Raw genomic sequence first — 12,137 nt, 5'->3', positions numbered from 1 at the left:
TTCAGAAAGGATCATGGGAGTTGACATGATTTGCTTTCATGGGCCATATAAAATGACATAGCGGGCCGGATCTGGCCCCCGGACTTTGAGTTTGACACCAGCACTCTCATTGTAAAGTCCAAGTCTACTGCAACTTTATAACATGGCTGAAAATGCTATTCAGCATTTTTGATGTCTGAAAATAAATTTCTGAGTTACTGTAAAATATATTTGCCAGGGGGCAGATCACTGTAGGGTTCATTTGTTAAAAATGACTGGTAAAAAATAGGATGGGATGAATGGCAGAAGCAAAGTAGTTTTTCATCAAATGCAAATTCCTCCATAGAATTCGAGCATACCGGCCTTCCAGCAAACACTTTTAAAAAGAGAAAATGGAAGCGATTAAAGTCAAGTAAAATTTGAATTATTCAAGCTTCGGCACCGCCACCTTATCAATTTGGATGAAAGTGTGAAACGGAAATGAAGCGTTAGTATATTCAAGCACTATACAAATCCCAAAGTCATCCTTATTCAATCTAATTTATTCTGCCCTCTTTTCTCTTTACCCATCTATGCTGATCAAGATGAAGACTTCAGATCAAATGAAAAGCCCGAAAAGAAAGCACCTAACAAGCCCCACAGAGTCTCTCCGCTCGTGCCGTGACATGACGGCCACAAACCATGACATTTTTTAAATTAAGCAGACAAGGTGCTGACAAACGTCCAAAACTGATGTGCCCGGAACAAGGCAGGAAGAAAAAAAGAAAAAGGCATATACATCTAATCAAATACGTCATTCCTAACCCGCATAAGATCAGCATGAATTCCTCGTGTGATCGAAGAGGGGTTTTGCACGATTGCATTTTCCGTACCGCGGCTGAATAGCTAATGGCCCGTCATATTTAAGTAGCCATGCCAAGCAGCCGTCACATTAAAGCTAATTTAATCTGCTAATGAGACAGGTCTCTCGCTCTCTGTTTAACTCGCACGCACTTAATGATGCAATGCTCACGGCGTCTGCCATGAAAGAAACAAAAATAAATTTGCAATATTGACTTCTTTTGCGACTCCATGGGTAATATTTTTTTTTTGAGAGACAGAGAGAGTTTACTGACATCCAAACATGATTATTATTTTACATTCAGTGAAAGATGATGTTAGGGCAAACACAAGCGATTTTTTTCTGAAAATTGCCAAGTCTCGCTTTAAAAGCAATCTCTGTCCCTCTAAAATAAGGGAACTGCAATATTGTCAAAAAAAAGAAAAAGAAAAACGAAAGAAAGAAACACAATGAGTTCTTTTTTTTTTAAGGCTGACCAGGTGAGGGCAGTGCACAAGCGATAACTGCAACTGCAAAAAATAAAGAACACACACAAGCGCACTATTTTCTTGCCACCATTTTCTTTGGAAGCAAAGTATCAGCTCATACAGTAATGGCTGCCTCAGGAATGTGGAGCCTTCCCATCCTGGAAGGCCACGAGTAAGTCCGAGAAATCCCAAAGTGGGAAAATCCCTTGTCTAGCAACTTGTACTTTTGCATCACCATAAATGTTTTTTCCTCAGGGAAAAAGCTGGAAGATATGTAGAAAAAAAAAAAAAAAAGAGTGCGTTCATTAGTTCAGTTTGCTCCAGTCTATAATTTTCTATGTGAAAAGTGCACACCACAAGGTGACTGGAGCCAGGTTCTTCATTTTTCCACTATCTACGTGTTGCAACGAGCTCTTGCATTGCCTCCCGCGCTTCAGCTGAATATCCATAAGCTTCTGCTGAGCGTGCCGCCCGCTGGATTTGCCCAACCGAGTCCAAGCTCTTACAGAAGACCAAAAAAGGAGATAACCTGGACACCGACGTGAATGCATCAACGTTTTCCCCCACATAGCTGTGGCTTCACACTTAAATACACCAGCAAAGAGCCACACTTACTGTACATACACACACGGACAGCCCGGGCTCTCCAGCTGAGCTCTAGAGACCTTCTTTAATAGTGTTTGGCTTCGAGGGGATCTGACGGGACCTTGGAGCAAAGGAGGATTTAAACAGTCATTGGCTTAACGAAGGGAAAAATGATGCCATCGAGGACGGACGGGAAAGATGGAGTGAGAGGGGGAAAAAGTGAAAGAAAATATGGATTCAGAAAGATCTACGGGGTGAGAGGGAAAAAATTAAGTCAGCGGGGGTGAGAATGTATAAGTCTGAGCAAATAGTTATTACAAGTCTGTGAAGGGTGGCGGCGGCATGAGCTGAATAGACTGAAAGTCGGAGAGCGGCGCTACCAGCGGCGACCGGTGCCCGCTTCACAGCGCCGCAATCCGACAAAGGCTTAATAGGTAATGGAAGTGGACATAAAATATAGAAGCTTTGGCACGCTTGAAGAACCCGGGTCTTAGATAAGTCCGAGCCCACTTCAGGTCCTACACGGTAAACACTGAAGCTCTGACACATTTAGCACTCCATTTGTCAAATATGAACTAATATTAATCCAAGGCGGGGGATAACATACTTTTACTTTTAGCGGGTTAAGAGCCGTGATCACGCTGCCAAAAGCCCCGGTAAGACTTGTAGATCAAACGCACAGACAAACAAAGTTCTTTGGCGGGATAACTGTCGCGACAGTGCTTTTCTTCACACCACCTCTTGCTCACCCTTAAACAGGAGGTCTGCTTGTCCCAAAAAAAAAATTACAACTTCAATAAAAATAGGTGGTTACAACTTAGAAGGTGGAGGGAAGTTTCCAGGGAGGGTCCAGAGAATGTCTGGTCAAAAAAATAGTCATGCTTAGTGTTTCTATGTGTTGCCGTCATGTTGTCTAATGTGAAAAGATCTTTGTATGTTCGACCACTAGAATAAAATGGCTCATGTCAAGCGGTGGATCCAAATAAATAAAACAATATTAAGAAGTTGAGTCAAAATTAGGATAATGCTGCACTATCTTAGAATAAGGAGACTCATTTTATGTTTCAAGTCCACTTAGAATAATGCTAACAAACAATACAAAGCACTGCCTAGCAAAAAGCATAAACATGCCATTGTTCATACTCTGCAAAAAAAAATACTGATATTACTGCAGCTCAAGGGACGTAAAGTAGTTGTGAAACTCCTCTTTCTTTATTTCTGCATAACTGCAATGCACTGCCACCCTGTGCCCAAGTCCTGCATAACAGGAGATCCCCGCAATGAATTAGTTTAACGCAACAACCATGGCGGAATCCAAAATAGATTTTAATTGTCTCACCGCTATTTTCTATTTCATTTTTAGCATTCGTGTTTAGTTTATCAAAGGTACATTTGGCAACACGGAACTAGTTTGCAAACTTCCTCAGAGTTTGCTAATTATTTACCACTACTGCAGAGTTCCTTTAAAACCGGAGGGGTTACAAACTACCAGCTGACTCGCAGGTTTCGTGAGACCACACTCTCACACACACACATGCTAGGAATAGCAATCAGCACAGTATTTGTCCCCAGGACCGTCTAATACAAACCGGGTGAGCAACAACAGCAGTTAATAATAAGTCCAATTTACTTTCAAACTGCCATCACAGAGCGCTGTTTAAAACAGCAATTTGAAACAGTAAATCAGTCTCGGAGCAAAGACATTCTCTCCGTTTATCCCCTGAGATTTGTATACAAATATCCCAGTGAACAATTCTAAGCAGACGTCCTCCATCCGTTTAATGACAGACACAATTTCCTTTCTTCGTCGTAGGCAGAAAATGACCTGCGTGTATTTTTTTTCAGCACTCGACACCATGGGTAATTTTCTCCATTTGGGCCTTGATTTGGAAACATTTGCATGAAAATGTTCGCTTTTGAGGCTCCCATAACAGAGCGCGGCTTTAAAATGCAATTACTCTCCTCAATAGCGGCAGCTAATTACAGAGGTGTGACAAACAGGTAGCAGAACGGAGCGAGCGGCCCGAAACACAACGGCAGGGTCGGCCGCTTGGGAGCCAGCGGCTCAATGGGAAGCAGTAAATTCATTTAGGCCGGCTTCATTAAACCCTGCTCCTTGGGCCTTGCATCATGCGCTCCCTTTGGCTCTCGCACTCTCATTTGCGGGGCGGCGGATGTGCCGTGGGTAAGAAAGCAGAGATCATGCCGATGAGAGCGACGCGCGGCAACCGGGAGAACGCTGCGGGGAGGTACGTGGGGTTAATAGATGAGGAGGGAACTGCAGTGAGAGGATGCAAAGGAAGAAGGGAAGTGAGCGGAGGAAGGAAGACAAAGGAGAGGGATGGTACCAATAAAAGCGCTACGATAATAAAGGAGAGCAAGGAAAATTCATACCACATGCAAGCAGGACAGAACAAGGGCACGTGGAAATGCACGCAATTGATGATTAGGAAAGAGGACATGAAAGGATAAGCTTATAAAAGAAGACTTTTCGACATGGCTTTTCCAAAGGGCTCCCCCAAGAGAACCGAGGAAGAAGGAAAATTACAGCTTTGGTCCTCAAACCCGGGCCAAATGCCAGGGCTCCAACATGGTGGAACAAGGGCAATGCTCTCTTTACCATTTAGATTACACAGGCGGCGCTCTGACCTCACGGTATGGACGAGCATAATAAGCCACAGAATCTTGTGCCTGCCTGCCACCTGCAAGCCATACAACCTGGCCACGACAATACCAACCATGGTTGCATGTGAACACAAACTTAATTCATTCAGAGACCTAGCTCGCAACAATTTCTGTATTTTTTCCCTACTGACTGAATCGAAAGAAAAATAATTTGATTCCAGACACAGAACTGGCTTTTCCATTATGTTGGGGGGGTTTACTTGAAAAATATCAGAATAAACTCCTTTGTTATTCAGGAACGCAAAACGCCACAATGCTAAAAGGCAATACCAGATATAAATGTTCAACTGTATTCTTCAGATTATCCGACAAAAAAATCTGTTGATCAATCGCAAAATGTCGGGCTTATCAGATCCCTACGACGGGACAACTTAAGATCAAGGAATGCTTTGAGAATAATTGTCAATTTTTGTCTATGTGAAGCCCTTTGAGACTGCTTGTGATTTAGGGTTATACAAATAAACTTGACTTGACTTGACTTGACATGGACTAGCGAAAGCACACCTTACAAACGGTTGGGAAACTCATTTTAGGCTTGTATTTTGTGTTTTCATTGTGGCCCGGTGACCATGCATGTCCATTGCTGATCGTTGGTGCACTTCACAAGAACACGATGATATTAGCTGCCGACACACTGATTCTAGGCGACTCCAATCGGTTTTAACATACAGAAGGAACCATCTGCAGGGTGAGTGGATGCAGTCTTGACTTTCACAGGGTTGAGGAATGAAGCCAAGCTCCTTGGCGGCACTCACACAGAGTCTTGTGGCCATGTGTACTTAAAACCACACACACAGGCAAGTGTCTAGAAATATACATAGAGATGCATGCCTACTGCGGCCTGGACAAAAACCAGAGTATCTACACATATGCTCAAATAGATGTACTGGGAGACATGCACTGCTGATTTTGGGTGGTAAATTGAAACTAGTTTTAAAATTGCACAACGCACCGAAATAAATAAAAATCAGGGAGGGCACAATCGAAAGGAATCGTGGCCTTTGCATTCCTGAAAAAAATTGCCACCCCAAAATGGAATACTAGTCTGAAAATTAGGCAGTGGAACATTTTGGAATTGACTTTTACAAACCCAGTGGTTGGAAGAAAAATCTGTTTAACAGGAAAGTCACCTTGAGAGTGGAAGTAAATGAAAACCATAATACCTCCAAAAAGCAGCGAAGCTGGATAAAAGCAAAAATATCTAATAAGAGAAAATCACTCTCAGCAGTGATCTTCTTTTGGGAAAAACATTTTGCATCTTTAAATCATGTCCTTTATTGCTATCCTGTCTTTTCTCTTGCACTGGTAATCGACCAAAGCAATGACAATTTAGAGAACATGACCAAAAACAGGGGAGCGTTGTAAAATTACATCCAGGGGAAAAAAATGCATTTGGACAAAATTGAGACAATAATTCTTAGCGTCGTGGGTGAACAATTCAGTTAATATGGATTTCAGCGTCAAGCTTCCGACTCATTTTTTTAGATGAGAACGCGTACATGTCACAGCTATGCTGCTGCATAAGTGTCTAAACGGAAGAAAATGAAGAAAATTCACAACAGACAGAGAACTTAAAACGATTAAGCAATACCGCAAGTTTTAAAAAAAAAAAAAAAAAAGTCCTGCCTTTATTGTGTCTCCATCCTGAATACTTATCAAGGCATCAGAGTTTGACGCCACCATTACTCAAAATTAAGCATCGCAGCAGCGTGTTTGTCATTGCGTACCTTCACACGCAACCTGCCAAAAATAATCACTTCAGTGTTTGTGTGCTTGACAGCGAGAGGGGGTAAAGAACTGAGCGAAGCAACTGGAGTGTGAGAATAAAACAGCCAGAAACTAAGATGGAGAAAACAACGCATGGTGACGTGCTGATTGGCCGTATGAGGTTCATTGAACAAGTGTTTTGCTGTTATGTCTAACAACCGAGCAACACAACTGCTTCTCAGCGTTCCCCCCCCCCCCCCCCCATCCTGTTGCAGCATCACTCCACACATACGTAATTAAACAATATTTTATATTTGTAATATGGTCCATGCCATGACTTGTCGCACGGAACGCTGAGGATCAGAAAGCACTGATGCAAGCATGAAGGTTTCAGAGGAACCCGAAAAAAGAAGTGACAAGGACATGAGAACGCCCCTCAGCACCTCTCCTCAAATCTGGAGAGACAGATGGCAGAGTAACAAGACGAAGACAAATGTCTGTCGCTCCCTGGTAAGGGCTCGGTTGACATTTTGCTTGGCATTTAGAAAACAAGTTGGGGGAAAAAACAACACAAAGAAACTCAAATAAAGAAGTTGACTGAACTAAGTAAGTGAGTACATTGGAGTTTTTAGCACTTGACTCACAAAGTGCTTGGTTAAAAATAGGAAATAAATACAAGAAAAATGATTTTTACAAAATGACTGCTCTTTTTTAAAATCTCACAAAACTTCTTAGCTCAAGTGCATTCCACAATTTGCGAGCAAGGCTCACCTTGAATGAGTTTTGCAAAGTACTGACTTTATAATAGCTTACTTCTAATTGTTGTTTTCCTATTTGAAAATAATACAAACAAACAAGTTAGTACGAGCCATGCTAAGACCAGACAACTTACCATCCATTTCCTAGAAAGTTTATTCCTAAATTGGGACGGTAGCTTCATTTATAGAATACAATTCATACACAAGGTAATTTCATAAAAAATATGAAATTTAAAAACAAATGCAAGACTGTCTGACTACTCTATTGACTCTATTGTTTGCTTTATTGTGAAGGTCTTACACTCACACGTACGTACATGCAAACACAGGTATTTAACATTATTGGTTTTTTAACAACAGCAATGATTACACAGAAAGAAAAATCATTAAAAATGTCTCTCAGCTTACTTTAAATCACTTCTTTCTTACAGCGTAATAATGAGAAAGAACTGCTTGTACAAATCAAATTTTAATATCTCTGAGAATAATTCAGGTCTCTGGACAAATAAAACCGTTGTAAAGAACACAAAAGCAAACAGTGTGAACAGCGAAAACAATAAATCCATTATGGGCCCGACACAAAGGCTCGAAGATGGCATAAAAACACCAATCGTGAAAAGTCAGCCACTTATTCAGCTAGTCCAATTTAATCATGGCTCCCTCCCAATTTTCAAACTGTGAAATTTGAAAAACGTCCCCTCCATTTTGGCCCGCTATCAAGGCTCGAGACGATGCCGGGAAATGACGGGCCCGCCCGCCCGACGCCACCGCATGCAGCCTATTCTATCTTCTCACGCCGAGAAATGACAGTGACCAAAAATTGACGTCCCACTGTCGCAATCTGCCCATTGGCCCGCGACGCTTGTAAAGTCTTGATTTGTTCATCTCGCTTTCTTACATGGATGCCATTCGCCACCATTACCCGAAAGGATGGGGGGGGGGGATCATCCGGAGTGCACAGTGTTTCTTTTGGCAAGAAATGAAAGACGAGTGGAGAAAGGAAAGGAAAAAAAAAACAAGAGGCGGCAAAAGAAAAATGAGCAAGTACTTTACCACCCACAGGGCTGTATCTCTCCAATGGCCTCTTATCAGGGGACAAATTGATCCTGGAAATAAGGGGTCATTTCCTGCGCCTGTTTACCTGCCTCTGGCCAAGCGCCACCCCACTGAAGCATTCACACTACTTCTGACCCCGCTGTGCCCTCAGAGGACCATTGTGAAGAGGGCTCCACTCATTTCGGTCTTTACTCTAACGCCAAAGTGAGAGATGTCGGTATGCATCACGACAACTGTGTGCAGAGAACTTCGAAGAGCTTGAGAGAGCTAACCCACTTTGTATCGGTTTGTAGTCTCTTTGGTGGGTGAGCGTGCAGGGGTCTGCAGTTTGCGACGGCCTTAACTTACAACCAATTTGTCATCTTCCGTTTCATTTTTAATAATTATCAAATCCTTAAAATGTATGTGGAGAACCCTATGATCATTTTTCCGCCTTTTTGCTAGTTTAGCCCTGTAGATTGTTGTGAGAGCAATAAAAAATAATTGATCTGAATTAAAAGTTGATTTTAAGCAACAACAAAAAATTCTTTTTATTTGTACTTTTGTGGAAAATACCTCCTTGTGTTTTATATTCATTACCGGGTGAAACTGGGACATTGTGCTTGTATATTCAAGTGTCAGTCCAACTTAGTTCCAGAGGTGTTTCAAAAAGGTGTTTCATCGAATCTGTTGTTGTGCATTGTGAGTCATCACACAGTGGCTTACAAGCTCTAACCATGCATGATGCAACCATGCAGACCTGACAGCACTGGCAAGTGGAAAAAAAAATAAATAAATGAAAAAATGTTTTTTAAAAAACACCCCCTTTCCTCCAACACTATTTACCCGACTGGGTTTGAACACATTTTTAGGATGATGCAAGCAAGGCACCACAAAATATATAGCCCGATCTGGTGTGGCGGTTTATACTTATGGAACCTTTAAATCCACACCCGTACTCACACACATACACACCCTTTAAATATGAGCACCCCCACCCCAACCCGCCACCGCTTTCACGCTTCGAGCCGTGCGACTGTAAAGAGTAACAATAAAGTATCTTACGACTGGAAGGCTTTTATTTGCTTTCAGTCCTTGAGCAGCAGTGGGCATGTACACAATACACACAACCACATACACACGTTGGTGTATCCGCAACAATAACCACATGGAAAAAGCCAGGAGGCACAAAGAGTAAACTGCACCTACAACTTGAGGATTTTCAAAAAGTCCTCCTTTGGGGGATGGAGGGTGGAAGATTCATCAAGAATGGCTGACCGGCTCAGTCACCCTCAAAGCTAAGACACGCAATAGCACGTTAGGCTACACAAACACACACACTAAACCAATTATAAATTCCAATATTCCCACAGGTGATCCGGGCAGCTCCTGTCAGACACACGCACGTCTTGAGCCCACGGGCCAGTTCAGTAAATATCATTACGGCATCAAGGCGCCATGTTATGTGTGTGCGCGTGTGAGGGCGCCTGTGTGGAACGCTTTCGCCAAACTTCATGTTTTGTTGATTGAAAGGAGGTAGAGGTAGCATCACATTCCCCATCACATGTCTGCCGCAAACTTAATGCAAGAATGATTCCGCACACGCACACACGTTATGTGCACCACGTTAAAATTCAATATTGTGTTCACATTCCCGAGTCGGAGTAGGAGCGCAGTCGGCGGGTGGAGCAACAACCGTAGCTGCAAATCGATAGATTAAATTGAAACATATGAATAAAACACAGCGTGATAAATAAAAGAGGAGATGGTTTACTCTTGTTGCTACAATACTGCGCAGCCCCCCGACTCCCAAAGCAGATGGCGGGAGCAGAGGAGACTGATGACCAGAGGGACAAAGAAACGAAAAAAATGTGCTTTGGAACATTTTTTTTTTTTTAAAAATCAGTTCTTAGATGGATTCTTGTGTGTGTTTGTGCGATGATCTTCCATTAAGCGGGTATGTTAAAAATGTTAATTAGCTAAATGAAACATCCATGTTATCATGAAGGAAACATTTTGTGCAATGTGACCATATAAAGCGATCGATCAGGATGAAATGTGTCTTCAAACAACCAACAGTCAAAAAAAACAAATCAGCAATTTGGATTTTAGCGTGGTGATGCAATTAGAATATTTTAATAATGGCTTAAATCTGTCAGCTCGTAGAAAATACCATCAAAAATTTATCAAGCATTATTTGTCAATCATGACACTAATGAGTCATTAAAAGAACATTAGGGAAAATCCTCTCGATCCATTTACTTTTCTTAATTGGATTTATTACAATTTATTTTAAAAAATGGCTTGCTTGCTTTAGCTGCAAGGCAGCTAGTTTGCTTTTTTATGGTTTGTTTTTGCCCTACTATGGTTGTATGGCCTCATCTCAGCCATATTATTTTTCTTTTACTCTTAGTGCTTACATGATTATCAGTCGGCATCGACGTGATCCAAAACAAGACTGTCAAGAACTGTCTGAACATACCTGTCATTGATGCTCCAGTTGAGGCAGAGGTTGAGAGAGCTGAGTTTGCGACACTTCTTCACCACCTCCATTACTGTCTCATTGTTCAGTTCTGAGATGTGCCGCAAGTCCAGCACGGTCAGGTTGCGTAGCTGAAAACATAAAAGTAGCATAAACTACGGGTTTGGTGGTGATGGTCAGTCATTTCTTATTATTATGTATGGTCAGTCATTTCTTATTATACAATTATAAAATACAATACAGAGTTATTTTCTTTATTAAAAAGACAAATGTGTGACTAAGAGTAGGACTGGAGACTTAACTACTGGAGCGCTAATAAAAAAAAAAAATCATCCATTTGAAAATTGGTCATTGTGTTTCTTCTGTGATATTAAGCATAGAGAAACCAATTAAATATAACGTGATGGCTGGATGGGTGCTCCAAACACTTCCACCCTAAGCCATCAAAGCATAAGAATTAGACTTTGTTAGTTTTCCAATATGTGCTTCCATAACTGCTGTGAGGACTTCTGAGCCAATACTATGTATGCATACACTCCCTTTCCTTTCATCTCCCCAATTTTAAATCATCCCTCGCTCCCATCTGAATACTCCCAAAGAGGTCTCAGGATTAAAAATTTAAAAAAAAGTCAATATCTCGGCTTCCTGACACCCACCATGTGCGGAAAAAAAACAGGCTTTGGGAAAATGAATGAAGCACATTTAACTGCACGCATGTTGGAGGGGGGTCAGAAGAGTGATATTCCAGGCGGCCTCCGGGGAGGGCGGGCGCGGGTGCTAAATGTCACGGCCGCGGCTAAAAAGAAAACAAGCTCACGTTGGGTGTTTAGATCACTGAGCACTACTGTTGGCTCCGTAGGTTTGACATATAAAGCAGCAGCGTGAACGCACAGGGTTCTAAAGGTCTTCTTCACCATGAAATAAACATGAAACAGAATGTTGTGATAACACGGAGACGTCTGTATGTATATGCTGAATAGATATGAGGTAAACAAACAGCTTGTGTGTTTGCATGTGTGGACAAATACTAAGTGTGTATGTGACAAATAAGAAGGTCAAGTGGGTGAGCGGCTGGTGTTTGATGGAAGGCCAGCGTAGGTGAATGCGGACAAGCAAACACAAAAAAGTTTTAACGTTCCCCTGTGGCCAATGCCGAATCAAATAACAAATTATTCATGCCCAATAAGCCCGATCCATGTGTGCGTGTCATTTATATCCGATCAGATTTATCACGTGATCTCCTCACACATGCATATTTATTAACGTGATTAAACCTTCAGGAAATCCCCCCCGAGGACAAAAATCGTATTTGCTCAGAGAATTTAAAATTGCTTATGTCGGCTAAACAGAGCTCTGAATCCAGCCAATAGAGTAGATTTCATTGATGTGGCTAACCAATGGGAAATGGGGCCAACCGCAGTCGGATTGGATTGGCCCGTAGTGGAGCTAGGTGGGCGAAAATAGAAAATGTATGTGTTGGTGAAAGGGAGGAGGCAGCCAAGACTGGAACTTTGTTCATCCATCTCGGCAAGTTGATGTATGAAAAAAGAATAAGCTTTCAGGAATTACTCAGAGCCACATCAGGTGACGGGACGCAA

General features: G+C 42.0%; 1 protein-coding gene across 3 annotated transcripts in view; it reads right to left on the bottom strand.

Moving 5' to 3' along the window:
• Positions 1-12,137, bottom strand: part of fbxl17 (F-box and leucine-rich repeat protein 17) — a 178,010-nt gene that overhangs the window by 110,111 nt on the left and 55,762 nt on the right. For all 3 annotated transcript variants that reach the window (XR_015858440.1, XM_088374927.1, XM_088374928.1), the window contains exon 8: positions 10,540-10,670. Coding sequence is in view for 2 of the 3 variants with exons in the window: in XM_088374927.1 (XP_088231053.1) it covers positions 10,540-10,670 (131 nt within the window). In the remaining variant the exon portion in view is untranslated. The remainder of the gene's footprint in view (positions 1-10,539; positions 10,671-12,137) is intronic.

The sequence above is a fragment of the Syngnathus floridae genome, chromosome 5 (genome assembly GCF_059516105.1).
Source record: "Syngnathus floridae isolate MCC-2025c chromosome 5, RoL_Sflo_1.0, whole genome shotgun sequence".
Classification (NCBI taxonomy): Eukaryota; Metazoa; Chordata; class Actinopteri; order Syngnathiformes; family Syngnathidae; genus Syngnathus; species Syngnathus floridae.
This window is presented reverse-complemented; position numbering and strand designations above follow the sequence as displayed.